Source organism: Drosophila teissieri, chromosome 2L (genome assembly GCF_016746235.2).
Source record: "Drosophila teissieri strain GT53w chromosome 2L, Prin_Dtei_1.1, whole genome shotgun sequence".
Lineage (NCBI taxonomy): Eukaryota > Metazoa > Arthropoda > Insecta > Diptera > Drosophilidae > Drosophila > Drosophila teissieri.
In genome coordinates this window covers 892,938-916,724 of record NC_053029.1, presented here as the reverse complement: position 1 = coordinate 916,724, position 23,787 = coordinate 892,938, and the positions used below count along the sequence as shown (strand labels likewise).

At 47.7% G+C, this 23,787-nt stretch overlaps 6 protein-coding genes across 8 annotated transcripts; 2 read left to right on the top strand and 4 right to left on the bottom strand.

Moving 5' to 3' along the window:
- Positions 1 to 3: 3 nt before the first annotated feature.
- Positions 4 to 1,104, bottom strand: LOC122618142 (peptidyl-prolyl cis-trans isomerase, rhodopsin-specific isozyme). Its single transcript, XM_043794732.1, has 2 exons — positions 303 to 1,104; positions 4 to 207 (listed from the first exon to the last, which is right to left on the bottom strand). The coding sequence occupies exons 1-2, from the start codon at positions 807 to 809 to the stop codon at positions 4 to 6; spliced, it is 711 nt and encodes a 236-aa protein (XP_043650667.1). The 5' UTR covers positions 810 to 1,104.
- A 56-nt stretch (positions 1,105 to 1,160) lies between these two features.
- On the bottom strand, positions 1,161 to 7,822 carry LOC122616750 (serine/threonine-protein phosphatase 1 regulatory subunit 10). Of its 2 annotated transcripts, none has more exons than XM_043792692.1 (6): positions 7,733 to 7,822; positions 6,704 to 6,941; positions 6,533 to 6,630; positions 6,189 to 6,463; positions 4,708 to 6,036; positions 1,161 to 3,165 (listed from the first exon to the last, which is right to left on the bottom strand). In XM_043792692.1, exons 2-6 carry the CDS (start codon positions 6,704 to 6,706, stop codon positions 1,469 to 1,471), a joined length of 3,402 nt encoding a protein of 1,133 aa, XP_043648627.1. In that variant the 5' UTR covers positions 6,707 to 6,941; positions 7,733 to 7,822; the 3' UTR covers positions 1,161 to 1,468. The 2 variants fall into 2 exon arrangements, with proteins under 2 accessions (XP_043648627.1, XP_043649439.1); XM_043793504.1 differs by lacking the exon at positions 7,733 to 7,822 and adding an exon at positions 7,009 to 7,680.
- A 628-nt stretch (positions 7,823 to 8,450) lies between these two features.
- LOC122625946 (KRR1 small subunit processome component homolog) lies at positions 8,451 to 9,647 on the top strand. Its single transcript, XM_043806008.1, has one exon. It carries the CDS (start codon positions 8,542 to 8,544, stop codon positions 9,574 to 9,576), a length of 1,035 nt encoding a protein of 344 aa, XP_043661943.1. The 5' UTR covers positions 8,451 to 8,541; the 3' UTR covers positions 9,577 to 9,647.
- Positions 9,648 to 10,015: 368 nt separating this feature from the next.
- Positions 10,016 to 16,603, top strand: LOC122614249 (epidermal growth factor receptor kinase substrate 8-like protein 2). Of its 2 annotated transcripts, none has more exons than XM_043788794.1 (6): positions 10,016 to 10,308; positions 13,637 to 14,033; positions 14,094 to 14,237; positions 14,311 to 15,891; positions 15,961 to 16,140; positions 16,202 to 16,603. In XM_043788794.1, exons 2-6 carry the CDS (start codon positions 13,686 to 13,688, stop codon positions 16,292 to 16,294), a joined length of 2,346 nt encoding a protein of 781 aa, XP_043644729.1. In that variant the 5' UTR covers positions 10,016 to 10,308; positions 13,637 to 13,685; the 3' UTR covers positions 16,295 to 16,603. The 2 variants fall into 2 exon arrangements, with proteins under 2 accessions (XP_043644729.1, XP_043644721.1); XM_043788786.1 differs by lacking the exon at positions 10,016 to 10,308 and adding an exon at positions 13,461 to 13,525.
- A 143-nt stretch (positions 16,604 to 16,746) lies between these two features.
- LOC122614818 lies at positions 16,747 to 21,618 on the bottom strand. Its single transcript, XM_043789481.1, has 4 exons — positions 19,478 to 21,618; positions 18,278 to 19,307; positions 17,244 to 17,837; positions 16,747 to 17,163 (listed from the first exon to the last, which is right to left on the bottom strand). Exons 2-4 carry the CDS (start codon positions 18,364 to 18,366, stop codon positions 16,896 to 16,898), a joined length of 951 nt encoding a protein of 316 aa, XP_043645416.1. The 5' UTR covers positions 18,367 to 19,307; positions 19,478 to 21,618; the 3' UTR covers positions 16,747 to 16,895.
- A 961-nt stretch (positions 21,619 to 22,579) lies between these two features.
- On the bottom strand, positions 22,580 to 23,466 carry LOC122614824. Its single transcript, XM_043789494.1, has 3 exons — positions 23,185 to 23,466; positions 22,999 to 23,122; positions 22,580 to 22,947 (listed from the first exon to the last, which is right to left on the bottom strand). The coding sequence occupies exons 1-3, from the start codon at positions 23,256 to 23,258 to the stop codon at positions 22,711 to 22,713; spliced, it is 435 nt and encodes a 144-aa protein (XP_043645429.1). The 5' UTR covers positions 23,259 to 23,466; the 3' UTR covers positions 22,580 to 22,710.
- Between the last annotated feature and the right edge of the window lie 321 nt (positions 23,467 to 23,787).

Below are 23,787 nucleotides of genomic sequence, written 5' to 3'. Positions count from 1 at the left end.
TCCTCAGCAGTACATGTTGAGCTGGCGGAAAAAGTAGTGGAAGATGAGCAGCACGCAGAAGGAGCTGGTCACCGGTAGACCAGCCGCCTTGATCCATCCGAGGATGTTGAAGTCGTCCGGGTAGAACTCGAACTGCTCCGTGGGTATCTCGCCGCAGTTGGAGATCACCACCGGTTCCACTGGGAAGTCATCCGTGTCGGTTTTCACCTGGAACGGAAAATCGGTTAGAAAGAGTTTCTTGCATTTCTTAGTAGCGTTTTAGCCACGACTTTTTTGCCGATTTTTTCGGTCAGCATACTCACATCCTCGATGGCATAGATGGTGTCCATTCCCTCCAGCACCTTGCCGAATACGGTGTGCTTCCCGTCCAGCCACTTGGCGCCCACGGTGGTCACGTAGAACTGGCAGCCATTGGTGTCCGGACCGCGGTTGGCCATGCCCAGGTAGCCGGGTCTGTTGTGCTCCACTTCCAGGGCCTTGTCCTCGTCCGGGAAGTAGTCGCCGTAGATGCTAATGGAGCCAGTGCCGTCGCCATTCAGGATGTCGCCGCCTTGGACGAGGAAGCGGTCCACCACGCGATGGAATCGCGAGCCCACGTAGCTGGTGCCATTGATGCCGCGCAAGCAAATGTGCCGGAAGTTGGCCACCGTTTTGGGAGCCAGCTTCCCGAAGAGTCCGAACGTGATCCTGCCCACCGGCTTCTTGTTGTGCTTCACGTCCATGTAGATCCGCGACGTCACCGTGAAGCTCAAGCCACTGGCCACGGCCAGGAAGGCGCTGCACAGGATTATCCGATTCAGGAACTTCATGATTTTGCGGTGCTAACGCGCTGATGAAATACACCCAACTGAAACGAAGACTGGACTGTGGAAACTACGGAAAGTGAAAACAGCGAATTCTGGGTCGCGGGCCTGGATACGGAAGCCACAAAAGTTCCAGGTTAAGTGCAAGCCCGCCTGATGATGGCATACCCCCTGGAAACAAATCGATTTCAGCACCCGGCAGCAAACACTGAATAGCAATCGTAATGTTTGGATCAACTAAACCAAAACCTGATGAAAATATGTACTTAGTGAAAGTCAAAAGTATTGTTTCGTAAAAAGATGGGTGTATTAAATTCGATTCCATATTTTTCCTTTGCAAAAAATCAACTGAATTGGTTCTGCATCATATGACTTGGTATTTAATTGCGTAATTATAAACTTATAAATATTTAACTTTATGGTAATCTGGTTAATAATTAAGTTAGCGGGGCCGAGGATTAAACCCATATCTTAGGCTAAAAAAACTTAGGGATAGACTGCGTCTACACAAAAAATATACCGAATACATATATACACTTAGATTAACTAGCGGCGGCTAACCTGGATACAGTCTTGATGTGGGGACTCGATTTCGGAAATCACTGCCTCCGTTGCGCGTCTGAGATCTATGCAGCTGAATCTTCCGCAGAAGATTCGGGTAAGTCCTACAAGCGCTTCTTCTGCGGATGCACGTACTTGCAGTTCTTGCCCATGTTGCAGTGTCCTCGCATAAACTGCTTGCAGACGCCGGTGTTGCCACCGCCTCCTCCTCCACCTCCTCGGTTGGAGCCAGATCCTGCTGAGCGCCAGTTGCCGCCGGAGTTGTCCTGGAAGTTGTTCCCACCGCTGCGCCAGTTGCCGCCGCCGTTGTTCTTGTTCCTGTTGTTGTTGTTGTTCCTGGGTCCGCCCATCATTAGTCCCGGTCCCATTCCATTGGGCGGTCCGTTCATCATGGGTCCATTGGGTGGGCCGTTCATCATGGGACCGTTGGGTCCCATCACCGGACCATTGGGTCCCATCACCGGTCCCGGCCCCGGACCATTCATCATCATGGGCGGGTACTGATTGAATCCGGGTGGTGGGCCGCCTCCGAACGGCGGCACCGGACTTCCAAACTGGTTGCCCATGAAATTCTGCGGTGGCATTTGGTTCATGTTGTTCATGTTGCCCATATCCATGCCAGGGCCACCGGGTCCGTTCATCATGGGCGGCACACCGGGTGGAACTCCGCCCGGACCCATTTGATTCTGCCAGATTTGCGGCGGTCCATTGGGCACTTGATTGGGCATCATGTTCGGTCCAGGTGGCATTCCCGTGGGAGCTGGCATGCGTCCCATGAAGGGATCAAATGGATTCTGCATCAAGTTCGGTCCAGGCCCCAGTCCGGCCATCATATTGTCATTGAAGCCCATGTCCGAGCCGCTGTTATTCGCGCCGACTCCCGAGCTAGGCGCGTATCCCTTGGGCTCCGGCCACGCCAAGGTACTGTAGTCGTTGACAGCATCCGGATTGCCCGTGAGGTCATCCATGGGTATGACGGGAATGTCGTGCGCGAAGTGCGGCTCCAGTTCCGCCTCCGCTGCACTGTCGGGAATCATGTCGGGCGAGAAGTACAGGGCTCTGAGCGTGGTGGCCTCCCTGTCCATCTGCACCTGGCGCTGCTTGGAGAGGTTTCCGTTCGGGTGGTCGGGCACATTGTCGACTTCGATGAGCGGGCGCCACTCCATTTGCGGCTCCATGGTGTCGTCGAAGCCACGTCGCGCAATGGTCAGCGCGTCCCGTTCGCTGAAGCGCTCCATGTTCTTCATTTCCAGGAAGGTCTGCTTCATCACATTCACGCGCTCCGATCGGTCGACCTCGAAGTACCGGATCTGGGTGAGCTTTTCCTCTGGCTGCCAGGTTAGCTTCTTTTTCGGGCCCTTGCGGCGGTGCAGCATGAGCACTCCCGGGGGTCCATCGGGTCCACAACCAGGTCCCGGTTTCTTGGGCTCCTCGGGAAGATCTTCGGCGTTATCAGAGGTGTTACCCGCTTCGCCACCTTCTCCTGCCGCAGCCTTCTCCTTCTGCACCTTCTGCTCGATGTCCTCCTTGACCCGCTTCAAGGGAATGTCGTCGTCATCGGCATCTGTGTCCTTGCCTGGTGACGCGGAGCGAGCATCATCGTTTTCCTTGCTGCTGTCGTCCGACTTCTCCTCGCTCTTCGACTCGTCCAGCGTATCCTGGTAGAACTTGAGCGGCGCCAGTGGCGCATCCTTGTCCGTGGGCGATGTGGCAGACGTTCGCTTGCGCTTCACTACCTTCTTGGGTTCGATGGAGGCGGCCAGGGCATCCGAGAACAGATTGGTCTCCACCAGGGTTTGAACTGGAAAAAATGAGGCAAAGTAAGTAATCGCTCTAGTAATTGGATTGGTTAACAAATTGGTTAAGTGGTCTTCTTTAAATGGCCCATTGGCTTTGGTGGATTTTGCTTTTGCTGGAAAGAAGTTTTGGTAGAAGTAAACAAATTATGAACAACAAATTCTGGGCTTTGTGGTTGTTCAACACACTATGACATTTTTGATAGTTTAAGTAATAGGGGTCGTCTTTACTAGAATGAGCTCAGAATATTTAACAGAACCTAAAAACAAAAAACAGTTCAGACTATTACTAAACAATTCATTAATTTTTCCCAGTGCTACAATTTGTTGGCGATTTTATTAGTTTCATATCATAATCATCTAAGATTGCCGAAATGTAACTTTAACACAGTTTGTCATCTTTTTATTTGAGTGTACTGCTAAGCATCATAATTAAAAAGTTATAAACATTCTCGTTACGATTGAAACATAAAAAGTACACCCATTAAGTGCATTGTTAGGACTAATGGTTATATAATAAAGCAGTTCTGTCGATTAGACTTCGTTAGTTAATCTTTGAAGCTAAATATTTCATAATAAATTACATTTGAGAGACTAAATATTTATGTGAGACGCCCGTCAGCACATTGATAAGGGTAATTGGGTATTAAACACTAATCTATCCAAGCAACCCAACTGCGATCAGATTACGCGTACCGAGCAGCTTGCTGCCAACGTGACGCATCCACTGATGACGCACTACCAAGAGGATGTGGGTGAACTGGGGTTCCCTGGTCTGGCGAGGCGAACAAGTAGGGCGACCCTCGGTGACGCACGACAGCAAAATCGAGGCCAAAGCGAAGCAGCTGGGACTCATGCCCACGGTGGTGATCGATCCACCTACCAAACTTCTAGAACCGCCAGCTCAAGTCAATATTTTCGTTTTAGTTTCTTTTGCGCTCAATGCATTTTTTTATTCAATAGAAAAATCGTATTTTTCTAGAGGAAACCGTATTTTTATTCGTAAGTTTTTAAGTTTTTGGGCTGCTCGCCAAGTGAATCTACATACCTTATAGCTAAGCTAAGCTAAATACGTTCAAGATTTCAGGTTTGGATACTTAACATCAAGCGCCGACGACGGCGACATCGTCTGTGCCTTAGATTTCGCTTTCATTCGGTCTCAGCGCATGCGCAGTGCCCAGATTTCGGGATTCAACTTCATCCGCCGGCATCCGGGGTTAAGGTCTTAGACTCACACTCCGGCAGCTTGCAGTTCAAACTCGATCCAGGGATAACACCGCCACTCGCATGGCAAACAATTGATAATGTATAGTAGTAATGCAAAGTACCCACACTAAAAGGCCCCACTTCTGCACTGTTTATATTAATTTAAGACCCGCCCCAAGCAAAATTAAACACCTTGAGAAGGGAATAGAGATCAACAAATAATACGGCGGAGTTCGACTTTCGAATCCGATCGAAAACAAAAGCAAAAGCCACCAAAGCTGCTGGGCTGTGGAATAAAATAGAGAAGAGCATTAGTATTGATTCTCGCATCAGTTGCTTACTCTTCTTGGGCGCTATCAGCTTGGCGGCTCCGGGCCTCTCCACGTGTCCCGCGACGTTGTTGATGTCGATCTTGGCCTTCTTGTCGCTGGCCGCATCCCGGGGCGGCGGCGATGGACGTTTCAGTGAAGGCGGTACCGTCATTAGGGCAGGGGAAGCGGCAACCGCCGACGATGTGGGCTTCTTTAGACCCTTGCGCGATGGGGGAGGCGGCGCCTCTTCCGTCAGGCCATGTGATCTGAATTTGGACTGGTACGTCTTTACGGTGCCTGTCTTTTCAGTGTCTCGGCGAATCTCTATCGAAATGGACGCCTTGCGTGACATGATAGGTATCGATCTTGGCTTCTGTGCGTCGCTCTCCTTTGCCGAAGCTGTAGGCGATGAACCTGCAGCACTTGCTGCGGCCACTGCTGGCGGAGGCATTAGCTTGTTGTCTTTGTCCTTGTCCTGCCTCGAGGATGAGGACGATGACGACGTCGACGACGACGACTTGCGATCTTTGGACGAACTAGAACCAGAGCTCGACGACGACGACGACGATGAGGAGGACTTTGAGGACTTGTGTTTATTCGAGGAAGAAGAGGACGAACCGCTGCTGCGCTCCCGGTCCTTGCTCGAGCTTGAGGAACCGGAACTAGAGCGAGGCTTGTCTTTATCGCGGTGTTTATCGCTAGAACTGCGATGGGAAGAGGAAGAAGAGGAGGAGCTCTTGGAAGAACTGCTCTTCGAAGAGGAGGACGACGAGGAAGAGGACGACTTATGGCTAGATGAGGAGGACCTATGACTCGTTGAACTCTCCTTCTTTCTATCCTTCTCGCGCTCCTTCTCGGACCGTTTACTTTTGTCGCTCTTGGAGCTCTTATGCTTCTTATTATCCACGTCCTCCCCAGACTTAACCTCCGCCGCTGAACTACTATCATCTAAACCGGATTTTTTCCCCAGACTAGCGTCGGCTAATGAGTGGGTTGCGGAGGAGCCCTTTTCCAGGTGTTCCTCCTCGCTGCCTTTCGGTGCTGTTCCAGAATCAGCTTCGTCGCCGCCATCTGGGTTATCCAACAAGGGCTTCCACTTGATGGTTATGCTGTTGGAATTGCTGCTGTTGGCCGCCGAGGTGATGGTATACGTCACAGGTGCACCGGCGCTATCCGTGCTGTCTGAAGAAGAGGCGGAGTCCGGGACAGGAGCGGAGCCAGCTCCAGAAACGGATGTAGGAACCTGAGAAGCAGTAGTGGCTGCAATTTGTGGCGCAGCACCTTGGATCGTCATGCTTGTGTTTTCCGTCACAATCTTCAGCCACTGCTCTACCAAACGCTTGGCTAGAATGCGTACACCTGGAAAACGTCGGAACGGTCGAGAAAAGGCAATTAGTAATCCCTAGTTAATTAAATGCACAAAAGACAGCCCAGAACAGGACTTAGAAATACTAATCAAGACTGAGGACTAGGACTAGAGCAGAATTAATCAAAGAAAACCCGAAACTTACCTTCATTGCCGCCATCCTTGCACAGCCCCTTGACCAGAATGGGTGCCGAGTTTATCTTGAGGCGATTGACATCCACGGGAGAAAGGAGCAGCAGTTCCAGGATCTCCTGCACCAGCGGCCAGTTCATCGCCCTGATGGCATCATTTAGCCAGGTGTAGACCAGCGACCAACCGCCCACCGCCATAAAGTCGCCCAATAGTTCCGTCTTTGTTGATTTCAGAATTTGTACATACACACATTTCGAAACTAGTTTTTTTGAATACTTTGCCATCAAACTGTGGGTGAAAACTTGTTATTAGCAAACGCCGATAGATGTCGCTATTGACGACAAGGTGTAAACTTACCCCGAAATGCGTTTAACCTCCACAGCACTTAAAATGCCACCATTGTTGTCCAAGAGCACCCGCAGGCACCTCAGTAATTGCAATGGAACTATTCGAGGCTGTTGAATAAAAATATTAAATAAGACACTTATAATACACGTCTATAATTTCATATTCTTGTCAATAACTCACCATTTTGGCTTGTTTATCGTGGGGAAACAAGAGAATTGATCTGGCAACGTTGAACTCCCTATTGCCGTCTCTCTCCCACACTTGTAGGTATGACCATACGCGAACGTGTGTGTGTGTTGGACCGTGCGTGTGTGCAGCGACGCTTACTTTTGTTGGTATGCGTGTCTTAATAGATACTAAATTTCCACTGATTACGTAATTCCATTAGAATTCGCTATATCAAGTACTCCAATAGTATCTAAAATAGGAGAAAACACTAGTCTCAGAACATATATTGCAGTATAAAACTATGCTAGGATCCCTACAATTCACTTTTAAAACGAGTATAAAACAATTTCCAGCCGAAGCGCCGGATTATGATGAAAGTTGTTATTTTATTGTGACAACTGGCAGTAAGCCAATAATCCCTTCGCAGAAGTTTTTATTTTTGTGAAGCTGCAGAAAACGTGTTTTTCGCGTTGCGATTTTTTCAGGCACTGGTGAAATGCGGACGTGTGCTCGCGGCTATCGGTAATCGATAAGCCAGTGCAGCCCTGAGGACTGTCCACTCTCTCAAAACCGAAAATAAAATATTTGTACAGCGTATTAATATGAAAACATGCGATTGACTCAACGTTTGTAGCACAAATGTCTCTCTGCCTCCTTTTGGTTACAGCCCAAGTTTGACTTTAGGTTTAGACAAAAGTGAAAGTTACTCAGTTTTTCTTTTCAAGCAGGTTGGCAGCGCCTTGCCACGCACACAAAAACGACGCCATTTTGATTTTCACAATTTTTCACAAAGGCGTAATTACATCCGCAGCCAAGGGAAATGCTAGAAAAGTTCCTTTTTTCTAGCAACTACAACAATATCGGCCACTTTATATTGATTTTTCTTTAATTTTCTTTGTTTAATCCTAATTTACTGGCTTTCGTTCACGTCCACGCCCCAAAATTGGACATGCGGTTAGGTCCGCACACTTTGGTCGAGCAAATAGGTAATAAGCCTACCAAAAAATATATATTATATGTACAATTGTTTATCGGCCTTACAATTTGTTAAATATTTTATTTGCGACGATTTTTCTTTCTCTCCGAAAACTCCTGCGTGCGCTTCGCTTAGGTTTACAAAATCGTATGACCTTTACTAGCTTGAAAAAAATTATTTTGTTTAGAAAATACCGCATTGCATAGTCGGGATCTAGTATTTTAGTTAATACCACTTTTTGAAAACTACTCTTAAATATTATTATTTAAATAATACCATTTTTAATATAAAACGATATGTGTTCTTCCTTTACAGTTTTAAAATTAATCTACAGTGGATAAAAGAATGCTTTAATACAAAATTTATTAAATTACGATTATGCTAATACATAGATGGAATATGTTATACATTGTTAAATCTTGTTTTCAAATAAGAAAACTATAAAAATTTGTTCTACTATCAGGAAACAAAATGTATATTGTTTCATTCCTTTCTATTAATTCAGAAATTCAAAAATGCATATATTTAAAATTTTGATGTTCTCAACTCAGAAATTTGTGTTACATTGCAAATGCAATATTGTTGAAAAATTTATGTGACATACGAACAAATATTGCAAATGCAGTGTGATTGAAAAATGTATCTGACATACGATACAAAAATAATTGTATTTAAATATATAAATATAAATTTAATACATTTATACACAAGCTAAAGATATATATTTATGCAAATAATTAATCAGCAAAATATCAACCAGAGAATTTTTCGTGATAAGGTCACACGCATATACCGTTGATCTGGCAGCCTTGCCAAAACAAGCGTGCAAGAATTTTACCTGCAGAGGAATTAGGCTCTTAAAAGACCCGTAAAAATGAGCGAAAGTGAAGGGGAGGAGACCAAAATCAGCACTGAGCCGGTGGACAATGCGTGGGCCATGAAAATCCCGGCCTTCAGGCAGGAGGACAACCCGAACGGGGTGGTGGAGGAGAGCTCCTTTGCCACGCTGTTTCCAAAATATCGGGAGCGCTATCTGAAGGAGGTTTGGCCTCTGGTAGAGCAGTGCCTGTCGGAGCACCACCTGAAGGCGGAGCTGGATCTGATGGAGGGCAGCATGGTGGTGAAGACCAGTCGAAAGACCTGGGATCCCTACATCATCATCAAGGCGAGGGATATGATCAAGCTGATGGCCAGAAGTGTTCCCTTCGAGCAGGCCAAGCGGGTCTTGCAGGACGACATTGGGTGTGACATCATCAAAATTGGAAACCTAGTGCACAAGAAGGAGAAGTTTGTGAAGCGGCGACAGCGTTTAATAGGACCCAACGGAGCCACCCTCAAGTCCATTGAACTGCTAACCGATTGCTATGTTTTGGTCCAAGGAAACACAGTCTCTGCCCTGGGTCCCTACAAGGGCCTTCAGCAGGTGCGGGACATTGTCTTGGAGACCATGAACAATGTGCACCCTATATACAACATTAAGGCTCTGATGATCAAGCGGGAGCTGATGAAGGATCCCCGCCTGGCCAACGAGGACTGGTCCCGGTTCCTGCCCAAGTTCAAAAACAAAAACATTAGCAAACGCAAGCAGCCAAAGGTCAAGAAGCAGAAGAAGGAGTACACCCCATTCCCGCCCAGCCAGCCGGAGAGCAAGGTGGACAAGCAGTTGGCCAGCGGCGAGTACTTCCTCAACCAGGAGCAGAAGCAAGCAAAGCGGAACCAGGAACGCACCGAGAAACAGAAGGAGGCGGCCAAGCGCCAGGACGAACGCCGCAACAAGGACTTTGTCCCGCCCACGGAGGAGTCGGCTGCTTCAAATCGGAAGAAGGAGGACGGCTCCTCCAGCAAGGTGGACGTGAAGGCCCTGAAGGCCAAGCTGATCAAGGCCAACAAGAAGGCGAAAAGCAGCTGATAGTTTTTATAGTTTTAATTAATCATAGGCTTATTCAATAAAAATTATTTTCTGAGCAAAGTGGAAATGAATTTCTAAAGGTTTTTATAATGGGATGTAAAAACCTCAATCTGTTTTGATTGTTGTGGGACGTAATCTTGTTCTAGTTTTGTTTTCTTATTAATTTCTTTTTTTTTTTACTTTTAGTCAATCTAAAAAACCCATGGAACTCATAATGATAATTCCGCGTATATATATATTTTTAATTCCTTGAGCTCGGAAGGAATAAACTATACTCAAACCCATGAAATAAATTTGGTTCTATTGCTGTGTCCGCTAGTGTAAAGAGAGATCTCTCTCTCTCTCTCTGCCGCACTCTCTCAACAAGTGGCTTAATACAAAAATATACAAACAACTCAAAAGGCCATCGAATGAGCCAAGTTAGTACGATTTCTGGTACCGGACTGACATGTACTAACCGCGCTTAAAAAGCGGATGACGCTCGCGTGCGTTCCACAAAAACAACAAAAACAGTAACTGAAAAGCCACAACAACAACAACGGTGTTGCGGGGTTATTGTTATTCGTACGTTTATTTTCCACAAGCGACAAAAAATAGAAAAACGGTCTGTGAGAATCAAAAAGAACGGAGCGAAAGAAAGCCGTCTTAAAAATAAAAATCGAAGAGAAGCGAGAAAGCACTAGACCAAAGGCGGCGGCTGCCAGAAAAGGACGGAGAGAACGGCGAAGACAGGTAAAAAGGAGGTGGCAGAAGAAGAGGAAGAGAGGATTAAGTGCTCAACTACAGTTACTTTTAATGTTTGAATTAAAATTGAAACAATGCTCGAGTGATCGCAGTTGTAACGGCTAAAACCGAAGCAAACCCCGAAAAATAAGCCCGCAAGCCAGTTAAAATGCCAAGCAAACGTGACAGAGATTCGGATTCGTGCTAATTAGAAAAAGAATGTGTTAGGTGAGAGGATGATATCGAAATGCTAACGTGATATCGATACCTGTGTGTTGTGCGTGTGTGTGTGAAGGGAGTGTATACACATGCATATGTATATCACACATTTCACCGGAAAATGCGGTCAATTAGAATATCACATATAGCGAATTGAGCCTGTGTCTGTGAATTAGTGAATGAATTGAACAAAGCATTGAAAATCAATACGAAACCTGCCGCCGCTCCCACTTTTGTACATACAGTGATGCCTCGATAAAGTGAATACTTAATTACGGGAAATCTAGAAAATGCACTCCTCCCGATTGCAGCGTTTGGTTGGATTAATAATTAGAATATTTGAGCTTCAATATATTGGCGATTTATTTACTTCGTCAAAAGATTCTATGTTAAATATATGTGACAATGTACTTTCAATTAGTTCACTTTTTTGGGGGTCCACTGTATATCCGCGCACGCACATTACTGTGAAGCCTCACCTGTGTGAGTGCGGCTTGGAGGCGACATGTGTGTGTGTGTGTGTGTGAGAGAGACTCAAGAAATATCAACAGCGCACAGTGAGAGAGGAAAACGGAAAACAGGTGGAAAAGAAAGCTTAAAAAATGCGGTCGGTCAAAAACTAAAGTTGCAGTAGTGGACAAGGGGGTGGCGGGTGCCGGGGAGATGGAGACACGGAGACAAATACCTTTTCAAGCCACACACACCAGCGCAAACACAGACGTCAGCTTACCTGCCACGCATGCGCGCGAGGGGGACGGCAATAGTGTGGATCGGGGTGTCGATGTCTCGACATCCCCCTCCAGCCCTCCCCCGCCCCAGGAGCGGGTTCCCACCCAAAGAACAGCAAAAACAACTATTGTTATTTGTTGTTTTGCCATTTGCTTCGTAAACCAAGAAGTATGCGAGATAAAATAAAAAGGCAAGTGTACCGCACGCCGCCTTTTTATCTAAATCCCAGCTGTCTGAATTATTTGAGGCCCTAATACCCATCTCATGCTTATCAGGACCCAATTAATTATCTTCGCCTGAATGGAAGCATGTCTCCAAGTTTTTCGGTTTTTGTTTCGGAGTACTCACATGCCAATGCAGTTATGTATCTGGGATTACCTTACCTAGGTTAATAAATTTCCACTATTTACAGATCGGAGATACATATTGTATCTACATGGGTCTGGATTCATAGTCTAGAATCTAGAGATACAAAAGTAGTGATGTTTATCTTATGCTTGTCAATGCTTAAGTAAAGTGATATCTCATTAAGGAATATGTTTGTAGATGTTTCTAGAATTTAAAAAACCTTAGTTTGATGTCTCAACTAAACCCCAAATCACCGAGCACCAGTACTTTCTCTTAAAGCTGGATTTATGGAAGCCCAACTATTTCGACGTTACTCAAGTGCGATAATGTTTATCGCGTTTCGTCATTGGCCTCTAAGCTGCTGCTGCTGCAAAGTAGAGAGCGAAAACACGAATCTGTCAAATTCCACAAGTGTGATGCAATTTGGGGCTTGTACGAACAATAAAACGCGAAATATAACACAGCGGCGCAACTTAACGAAAACAAAACATTTCCAGGGGTGTAGTGGGTCAGTGTTTTCTTTTTTACGCGCACTTCGCCTTGTTTGTTTACTGCGATTTTACTGCGGTTTGGACAAGATCGTAAGCAGATAGTGCACTCCAGCTGACCCCCCAACAGTTTCTCTTTCACCTGTTGCAAGTACACAAACACCCCCTTTCCCCATTCCCCTGCCCGTTGACCCTGCGGCACTGCTGGATTGATACACCGAAAAAAATGAATCAGCTCATTCCATGGAAAATATGGCCAAAATCAAAATATGGTCAGGACTACATTCTAGGGAATGTGATCACAACCAGAAGAAAGTGTTCTTCACCCACCATCTTTGTAAATACAGTAAGGAGTTGCGATTTTTGTTTAGTGTAGATAGGCATGCGACGCCGCTGCCACCGTTGACTGCGCAGTCCGCGTCGCGGTCGGCGTCTGAGCCCAGCCTAAAACAGCGGAAAAGTTGTTGCTGTCACTTGAGTCGAGGGAGCGGTTTGGATAGAGTCTCCGAGGGTTAGAGCGAGAGGGAGCGAGAAAGTGTGTTTGCAAATCTCAGTTTCACGTGTGTGTGTGTGCCTTTTGCAGGTGTGTTCACTTGCTACACAGAAAAAAAAGGATAGCTTAATCCGAATATTGAAAAGAAGTTTACTGTGACTTAGAACGGTCACTAAAGATGTTTAAAATATTCAAGATTATTTTTTATTTTTTTTGGTGAAGATAAAAGTAAAAGTACAGCTAGTAACAATAGAATACAATATTCTCGACAAATCGTAAATATTATATTAGGATGAATATCCAATGATATTTTCTGTGTAGTCGAAGTGGAGACAGTGAGATTAGAGGAGAACCCGGGGAAGTGGAAGTAGCGCGATTTTTGAATTCCAATGCTGATCCAAGCCAACAACGAAATGTTAAAGTTTGAGAATAATTGCGGCCATGTGCGGATCGTTTGGAGTGTGTGTGCCAAAGCTAGTGGTGGCTTGGAATCGGAATGCGGTCTGAGTCAGAGACGATTGGCTGCGCAATATCCAAGTGGCTTGGCGGGATTGGGGGCCTTCGGATGCAGAGGGACTTAGTCTCAGCTGCACAAAATAAACACAGCATAATGATTTAACACATACTGTAGGACCAATTTTCGTATCCGACACTCATAAGATTGCAGCTCGCAGAATCATCGGAAACTTCAAGATCTCGAGAGTCCAAATTGGGAACCAGACTTCTAAGGGGCACAACCACACCCCTGCAAGTTACTTCTGTACGGGCCCATGATAGAAAGAAACGAATGAATATGATTGATAGAAAACATAAACCTAATTATAAATAATATTTTCTAATGGCGATAGTTCAGCTCGACACACATGCATACATAGGCGAAAATATAAAAAATTTGGTAACGATATAAATTTGAGTTGATGTTTAAGCTACTAAGATCATCACTTAAACGGTAATTAAAATTGTGAATTCATTAAAGAATATACAAATTACTGGTTTTAAAAAAAAGTGTCCTGATTTTCGAAAACAAGAATAAGCTAATAAAAACCATTGTTATTTTCAGACGGAGCTCCAGGCGTCTATCGAAGCCTGTACCGGGATCGGAAGACACCATGGTGAACCACCATTCAAACGGAGGCGGCAGTGCCGGCAACAGTAGCGGAAGCCTAAGAGGAGGCGGTGCACATGGAGGCGGCGGCGGAGGAGGAGACTATTCCGGAGACGATCGCAGTGGAGGCGGCGAGGAGCGGGAGCGGCTGGAAAGCGATTTGCACGACAAGCCCACCTACCTGCTGGAGCACCTGGCCACCTTCACGGTGAACAAGGAGTCCGGCATCGTGTATCCGGCGGACGGAATGCGTCGCCTCCTTCAGCTGGAGAAGACCACGGGCATTTGGTCGCAGAAGATGCAGCTCTGCCTGGACTACCAGTGGGTGCTTATTATGGACTACGAAACGGGGGTAAGTTACAGGAACTTGGATATGATCATTTTGGAACTCATATTCATCCCTGCTTTCCAGAACATCATCGAAAGATTCCCCGCCTCCTTGGTTCAGGAGCCCACCGCATTCACCTCGAATGACGCCATGGAGCTATACAACAACATTCTGGTCTTTATCGTATCCGGAGGCGGTGGCTCTCGCTCCGAGATGCACATATTCCAGGTGAGAGAGAGATAATGACAGTTGTATTTTATGACCGGTTCATCTATATTAACCAAATGCTTTATCCCTGCAGTCACAAAGCGTGTCCGCCGTTCACCTAGTTGAGGATCTGAAGCAGCTGAGAAGCGGCAAGATGATAACGCAGCAGCGCGGTGCCACACCCACTCAATCCGGAGGCGGCGGAGGTGCCTCCAGCATGGCCATGATGATGAGCAAAACCTCCTCGTCCTCGTCGCATAGTAGAGTGGAGTTGCACCAGCACAGGGAGCAGCGGGCAGACCGCGAAAGAGAGCGGGATCGAGACCGAGAGCGCGAAAGCCACCACCACATGCACCAAAGGAGCAGCATGGAGCAGTATGGAATCCGTGCCGGAGTTGGAGTCTCTGGCGACGATGTGGCCCACATTAGTGGCGAGACGGATTCGGAACACGGCGGGATTGGAGGCGGTGGCGCAACGGAGCGCGATGAGACTAGCTCCACGTCCAGCGAGAAGTACGAGCGGGATGTGGCCGTGCTGAATCACTGTTTCGATGACATCGAGAAGTTTATAGCTCGTCTTCAGCACGCCGCTGCCGCTTCCCGGGAACTGGAGCGTCGGCGTCGCAATCGGAAGTCCAAGAAAAGGGATCCGGGCGAGGGATTGCTCACTTTGAGGACGCGGCCACCCCACGAGAAGGAGTTCGTGGACATCTTTGCCAAGTTTAAGCTGTCGTTTAACCTGCTGGCAAAGCTGAAGGCGCACATCCACGATCCCAACGCCCCCGAGCTGGTGCACTTCCTCTTCACGCCGCTAGCTCTGATTGTGGAGGCCTCCAGCGACACGTACTACGAGTCACAGCTACCGGCGCGTGTGGTCAATCCCCTGCTGACCAGAGAGGCCATCAACCTGCTCATCAACTGTGTAACCAGCAAGGAAACGGAGCTGTGGCGCTCGCTGGGCGATGCCTGGGTTATCCCGCGAGATCAGTGGAAGGATGACGTTGGATCCTATCATCCGGTCTTTCTCGACGGCTGGTCACCGGACTATTTGATCAACGATGAACTGGAGCCAGCACCAAATTCCCCGCCCGCGCATGTAAGCAAGCGCAGACTCGAGGTCCAGGCTGGATCCGGACTAAATGGTCGTGGGGGAGGCGGTTACGATGACTACGACTCGGGGAACGGGATGAATATGGCCATGGGTATCGAGAAGTACACCATCCACCACGGCAACGACGGGTTGAGGGAGCGGGAAAGGGAAAGGGAACGCGACAGAGATCGGGCGGGAGCCATCAGCGCGTCTGACTTTAACGCCCGCAGCGAGCTATCGTTCGACTCCATTGAAGGCAGAGGCGGTGGAGCAGCGGGACATGGTCATGGTCATGGCCATGGACCAGGAGCAGGACCCACCCTCAGCGCCATCACAGCTGGTCTGCAGAATCTGCACACGAGGGAGTCTCGCAGTGGAAACGGGTACGGAGGAGGAGCAGGCCCAGGGCCTTCGTCTGAGTTGGGCGGTGGAGGCAGGGGTCTGCCGAACGTCAGCGATGACCAGATGCTCGAGTCCTGGCTGGAGGATCTGCAGGCGACGGGGGCCAAGATTGTGCTGGTCACCTATCCGCGCACCGCCAACAACGACAAGGAGCTTAGCGTGATGCGAGGCGAATACTTGGAGGTACGTTATTCACCCACCCAACGTTACTCACCTTGGTTCTGTTCACTAACCATCTCTTTTAAACTTTAGATCCTTGACGACACCCGAAAGTGGTGGAAGGCGCGCAACATGCGGGGCCAGGTGGCTCACGTGCCGCACACGATTGTGACCCCCTTTAACTTCGGGGATGGAGATGGAGCCCAGTTCTACGGGCAACAACAGCAGCCGCAGGCGGGTCCTACGGGCCCGGGCAACAAATCGCGATCAGGGGTGAGTAAGGATGCCCACTTAATATATAGCTAGACTTGCTAACAGAATTATCTTAACCCAGGATAATCCCGGCATGGAACAGCGATCGCCGGATCCCACCGACATGATGCGCAGCAAGCATCTGGGCAAGAAGGGCGAGTTCCGCTACTTCTAGGATCGACATACGATTACCATATACATATACACATATTCCATAGTGAGGATCTAGCGTTATAGAGAGACAGACATCAGCAGTTCCGTCTAGGATGCTAATCCTGGTCACCAGCGATCGGATTGGCTCCAATACCTTGCACTCGCTCGCAGGAGTGTGCAAACCAGAACTAACCTTAAGACTAACCTAAGTGGAGCTCCAGATGGGAGCTGTTGAGCAGCACGTGGCTCCTGCTGATGCGGATGCTTAAGCTGATGCTGATCCAGGCAAAAAGGGGAGGCGCCGGCAATAATTTGTTTTAATAAAATTATATCCAAAGGATCCCCTGATTGTGATCAATTGTAGCCGAGAAAACCCCTAAATTTTTAAGAGGGGTTAACCCTTGCTATTAGGAAGACACTAGCTATTTGTTGATGATGAGATTGTAGTTCAAAAACTGTAAGCTTAGGTATTACTTTGTAAGTTTGGAGAGCTGCTTTGCTTTATTTATATGCTCACAATAAGAAGTTAACTGGTGCTGTACGGTGATCAAAGCCAACGATTGAACAAAGAGCATACTACGAGACATCGAATCGATTAAGAAGACTTCTGGAATCACTTTCGATTAAATGATGGACAACTTCTCCACGCGGGACAGAAGCGGGGAATCCGAGTGGTACTCCATGCTCCTCACGGCGAAGTCGCCCACTTCGTTGGTGAAACACTTCAAAGTGGATATGGAGAAGGGGCGTCCAGGGAAGTTGTAGTAGGTGAAGTACTGACCGTTGACTGCGATCAGGAAAGCCCGATCCCCGAGCCCAAAGGCGATCTTGAAGAGCTTTCCGCGCACAAATGGGAATTCGCCCTCGGTCTCCTCGTCGCTTAAGGCAAAGCTAGAACAAGTATGTAAAGTTGAAGACTTCTATTCATATTTAGCTAAATTTATGTATTGGAGTCTTGGACTCCATTGTACCTGTTGTCTTCGCGCTGGTAGCTGCGTGACACCGTTGTCCGATCGAAGTTCACGTGGAAGCGGAGCACCGTCCTCCCGGTGTCGTTGCACTGGAAGCAGATGGAGAACTCCGTGGTCGGTGGCCCCTTGGCGATGCACTCCATGGCCACCACAGTGCCGGTTTCGTATCGCCTGGGCACGTCGCTCTGGAAGGCCACCTTGTCCGGACACATGAGCGTTCTGGGGAAGACGAGCGGAAAGAGCATGCGGTGGTGGAACTGAGTGATCTTCTCGAAGTCCCCGTAGGTCCGCACGTAGTTGATTTGCTTGGGGAACTTCACGAACTCGAAGGACCCGTACAGCTGATCGTTCACGTAGATCTCGAAGCATCGCTGCAGCACCGCCACCCGGAAGGTGAAGCTCTGGCCCGGCTGCAGCGGATTCTTGGGGCCGTCGCACTTCCAGTTCTTGGAGATCTCCTCCTGCTGCCATCCCTCGCCCGGCTGGAACATGCTGCGGATGATCTGGCCCTCGCGGAAGTTGGCCTCGATCTTCAGGAACACCGTTTCGCTCTCGTTCTGCGCGTTCACATTGTCCGTGAGGTCCAGCGAAATTCTGTCCGCAATTCGAGAGGTTTCGTTAGTGAGAAATTAGGGATTTGGAGTTCATGTCATCGACTTAAGGATACTCGGCACTCCACTCATTTCGCAAAGGATACCAACTTCATTTATCTGCATGAAGGCAAATCTTTGGCAGAGCCTTGAAAGTTTTTCGTTGGCATTAGAATTGCATTGTTTAGTCAATAATCAGATAATTTGAATACAGTTTATACCTAATCGCAATGAGTAATTGAACTAATTGGAATTAGTTGCTAATAATTTATGAACTCAACAGCTTTGCACGTATATAGAGTATTAAAAACATAATTTAACTGGAATAACTAAACCCACTGCCTCTGTTTGATGGCTAGAAACTTAAACCTTAACTCAGATGAAAGCGGTACAGTAGTATTCTTTTGCTGGAGAACCGGGTATCCAAAGGATAACAGCATTTACTTATTCGGATGAGGCTTGACGCGTCCACTGACGATGAGGACGTGTCCGAAAGGGACTTCCGTTAGGACCTTTGCTTTCCAGACGTTCATCGCGGCTCCACGGCTCCACTGCAACTGAGTCGACGAGTGCGAATCCTCGATGGAATCCAGCCGGATCCGGCTACGGCGCCGTTTTATGCGCCCTTATGCTAATAGATTCGCCATCCGTCGCCTTTCCTCGTTCATTTGTTGTGATTATGTAAAGGCGGGTGAAATGGGGAATTACCTGCAGCCGCATGCAAACTTGACATGGACGTGGACGTGGACGTGGTAAGGTTACCCCCAGGCCCATGCCCATGCCCGAATCCCTGCCCCCGCGCGGAGCTCAACCCGTTCAATCGAATCCCATATAAATCCCCGCCCCGTGTATCCGACCCAGTGAGTCGCGCTCCATGACGAGAACCTTGCGCGTTTATTTATTTGATTCAATCCTTGCCTTTGTAACCCATAACTGTCATCCTCGAGTTCTTTTCACGGTTGCTGTCACGCCCCCAACTGCCGACTGCCCATTTGTTGCTAGTTACCAGAGGCACTGCGAGAAAAACTAGCCTAGTAAAAGTTGTTATCCTTATTTCTGCTTAAACTTTAAGTATTTGATCAACATTGTCGAACTTATACCATAAGCAAAACCAAAAACTGGTTTTCGAAGATAAAACATTTATGATCCTAACTCGCAACAGTACTTATCGCATACGAATTTCCGATCATAAAATTTATTGCGCATATAACCCCGCAAGCTACTGGTTATAAAAATACAAAGCATATTATGGGGTTGTGATCTAGAATTCATATAAAAGAACTTGAGCTGTAAGTTGGAGGAGTTTTACTTGTTGGAGCTCTATAGATAAGGACTCTTTGATGGTGGCTCATATCCTTTGCTGCTACATTTTAATACGCCCTGTCGACCCGAGGCATTGTACTATTAGAATGTCTTCTCGCCGTGTTCTCCATCTTGGCCTCTCCCTTTTGACGGTTCCATTGTTGTTGCGTGTCTTGGGCGAAATAAAACAAGGTAACAACAATTGATTCCCTGTCTAAAGTTTTTGCATTTGCAGTAAAGTGCGACTTGGGGGCTGGAGCACTTTTCCACTCCCTCCTCGAGACATCCCCCTCCCCATCGCCTCCGACTCCAGTCCGGGGTAATTCATTTCTTTTGACGTACCTTGGCATATTCGCTGAAGTTCTGTCTCCGTCTTTGTCTGCGTCTACACCTTTCGCTTTCGTCCACGTCCAAACCAATGACATCTTCCCAGGGCTCCATGTGCTCTCGAACAGTGGACGCTCCTTATAGCTGACCAGGGTATGTATCCGATCCTGGATCTCAGTCTGAGTTGTGTGTTCTATTAGCCTTATTTTCCCCTTTCGACAAATTTCTAAGATTAAGACGGCTTTCTGCGAAACTGACCCCTTTTTGGAGGCTTCACTGTACTCCCCCTACTGAAAACGTGGCCTCTGTTTGTCTTCGCTGTTTCTGTCGCTTGCACCTGATGGAATTGGGTCCAAGTCTCCAGCTTAATTCGACTTGGCTGGGCGCACTTATTTCTGATTGCGTTTCACCTTGGAGCACCAAAGGCTCCCAAGCCACCTGGTGACCCACCGCCCGTCGGATCCAACCACCCAAGGATGTGCCTGGCTTTGCCTGCTACGAATGGCAATCGCTAATTGGTTAGTTATGGCCACTGACAATCAATCCGTCAATCGGCAACTAGACTGCCGAATATAAACATCCGGGTGACCTTGCCAACTCCTGCCCGACCTTTCGGATACCACCCACTTCCACCCCCCGGCACACGCCCACTTGTTCGGCCCTTCGCAAACAGAACTAATGAAATAATCGTGTCGATTTCAACTTTAATTTCCGCTTGTCACTCCAACTGATAACCCGTGAGCAAGTGGAGCAATGCGAGCAAGGTTTGTGTACGTTGCACAATTATCAGTTGGGTTTCGGCTACCTTTTCGCCTTATACTCGCAGAGTGCCACGTTTGTCCTACCCAGAAACCCTTTGCTACCCCACTGCACTGGGAAAAACCTATGTAGTACATCCAGGGTAACATAGATACCTTAATTTCAAATCGCTTAATTTCAAATGTTGATAATATCAAAAGGATATGCTCTTGCACGATGATCTTTAATCATATCCCCCCAGTTCAATTCAATCTCTTTGATTATTTAGACATTCAATTCAGTCCTGGGTGGTGTGATAAATCCTCGAAATGACCAGCATATGTCTGTTTTTCTCTCTGTGAGAAAACAGAGTTCTTATCTCGTTCCCAAGTCAGTTTCCCCAGCCGTATCGAATCGGTTGTGGCGAAGCGACGACACGTCTACAGAAATCAGATTTTACAGTCGGGCAACTGGCGACGGATCCGCAAATCGTACAACCAATATAGTGATAATGGGTTTACGGCCCGAGAGACCGTGCCAGCGCACCAAGTGGAGTCGATTCCCAGCCCGAACCCGAACCCCCATCCGAAGAGCAGTGCTCCATTCGGATACGGATTCGGATTCGGACTCCGAAACCCAAACGGAAGCCGAATATGGCGGCGGAATTAATCAGCCGGCGTCTACTTTTTGGGAGCGGAGCGAATCACGTCGCTCTTTGGTATCAGCGCCAGGCTAATCATTCCAGATCGATGGGGCTTCGTGGAGGCGCTGCTCAGGTGCTCACACTCCCACTCACCCCGATCCTCACCTGATGACGTAGCCAGTTAGGATGACCAAGCGTGGCCAACTCACTAGTTCACTCGAGCAAAAGAGCACTTCCTTGTCCATGTCCACCTGGTATATCCAATCCGATCCGATTAGAAACGATCTCCACCACGTGGCGCTTTAGTCGGACATGAAAATAACTTAAGCCAAACGAACAAACTACTAGGCATCACAGTTTGCATTCCCTTGGCCCAAGTAATTCGCTGCCCGGGATTCGGATGGCTCCATGGCGGAGTAGCTACACGTAGGCACCTTCCACACTGAGTGGCCCATATCTTAGCGATCGCTGGGATCGGGGCGGCACTACATGCACTTGTCGCGACTCGGAACGTAACTGAAACGTCGGATTTGACGGTGAAGTTTAAAACACCAGCTCCCGACGAAGAATCGAGGCCCACGAAGTACACCCCGTGTCGTCGATCGGCTGTCCATATCTCACCTGTACAGGTGCGAGTGCCAGGAGCTCGGGAGAGCGGAGGGAGAGCCGAAAAACAGAAACGGAAAGCAAATAAATATGAAATATTGAACTGGAGCAGAAAGTGGGTGATATTTTCGAGATAGCACTCACACCCGAGCGTGCGTGCTGTCTTTGTATTGGCCATTAAACGCTGCTGTCAACGTAGCCGAAGGGCTGAAGAGAACGGAATGGAAATGCCAGTGCCAGTGCCAGTGGAAATGAATATGGAGGTGTCGCCCCACAATTTGTCTCAATAGATTCCGTCGTGGCTGGCCTTATCAGCACAGGTAGTGCGCTCGCAGGTGAGGGTGCTCGCCCTCGCCCGCTCCCTTTACCTGCGACCCGGTCGTGCGCATCCATTCAAGCCAACTCACAGCTCAGGTCACTGCTATAGTGCGGGAATGTTGTTAGCTGATTGGACAACTGCTCATTACGTTAATATCTAAAACAGAAAGGAATGCACAACTTACTTTTAGACCCAATACTATGTAACATTACAGTACTTACTCTTAAAGTGTAAGTGGTTATGTTAAGTAGTGCTTCCCAATTTGAAAGCCGGCTACATCTTTTTGCCCCCAGCTGTACCTGTGACAAGTGACAACTCCATTCGCTGGAGCGATCTGCTCCAAACTGCCGCTGTCGCTGTCGCCGGCGACTTTATCAGAAGACAAGGCGAACATGCCAGGAGAGCCATAATGTTCTTTGATGTTTGCACGAGACGGAGTGTCATTAATTGATTTATTACCCAAGTTGATTGCCTGGGCTTCCTTTCGGCTTGCTCTGGACAGATTTGGGGATGTCCAAGTGGTTAGATGGCCAACTAATTAGGTAAATGTGTTTGCTCTGATGTTACCTGACTCCGGGTGATATCTTCTCGCCTTGGCAGATATATATTTCCAGCGGCGATAACGTCGAGGGTGGGAACATCGTCGTCGATCGGGCACTTAGATGATTGGGATGGCGACAAGGTGGTCCGCTTCGGCTGCGTTTCGTCATGCGTTGTTTGCTCCATTTCGATCATTGTTTGAAGTGGGAACAGAAAGTGAGCATACACCCCATTTCACCCGGCATTCCCATTCCCATTCTTCCATTCTCGATTCAATTTCCAGCAAATGTGTGCACTTGCGGCCTGTTTATTCAGCTTGGCAATGTCTCGCTTGTGAACAATATATACAACTAGATCATATATGGCCACACGAATGGCTCGAGTTCCAGGGAAATACATGTCTTATAGGTCGGTCTGCTGCCTCTTGGCCTCCATCACATTCTGCATGACCAGTTCATATAGGTTTTCCTCCTCCTCCTCCTCCCGGACTTCTGGGTTCTCCTGGTCCTGGCGCTCATCCACCGCGTCCTGCAGACTCTCCAGCTCCTTTCGGTAGTTGTGCAGGGCTTGTTGGAGCAGTTTCTCCACCGGGGAGTAGGTGGAACGCGATCTCAAACGAGCCTTGGCTATTTCCAGAGCCTGAAATGGCAATGTCCTTGAGCACCTGTGATACTCTAAGAGATGGCTCACCTTCAAGGTGTTGGTGTTCCGCAGGAGAGCCTCTTCGTAGGACAAAACCTTGGGAGCAGGTGCACAGATTGAGGTCTCGGCCAGCTGCTCGTTCTGCCGCTCCAGTTTCAGTTCCTCGGCTTGCCTAAGATGTAGCTCAACGTATATAACCTTGTATATCCTTGCACTCTACCAGGGCCAACCTACACCTTCTCCAGCTTCTGGTCGATCTCCGCCTCGAGGGCCATGTATTTGTCGTTGATCTCCTTGATGAGGTCCATTGTGCGTCCTTGCAAACGGATTTTGTAAACAAAGTCCAAACAAACGAGTTGCCATGCAACGGTACTTTGTTGTGGCCGTTACCGGGCGTTGCCAGCTGTTTGGAAACTGATGGAGGCAGAGAGAGTTGCCACATTGATAGATAAATATAACGGTAGTGTTAACCCTTACGAGCCAACGATATTTTTTGCGAAGAATTTGAAAATATTATTTTAAAGTTAATTTGATTTCAAAATAAATGAACATTAGCAATTGGAAAGCATAAAGAAAATAAAACATATTTCAGAGTGTTAATGGGTGTACAAAAAGAACCCTATTTCCATATCAGTTGGTTGCAATCAGTTCAGCTTTATCTGCATAGCCAATAAATGCGAAAGTAATTACATAGGAAAATGCGATAGTTTATCTCCACAAGATTTATTATATTGTGGAATAAACCAATTTTGTCAACTGTCTTGCCATTGAAATATTAGTTTGCTGTTCGAAATTAATTTGCATTGATCCATTGATTGATCCTATCGTGTGATCCAT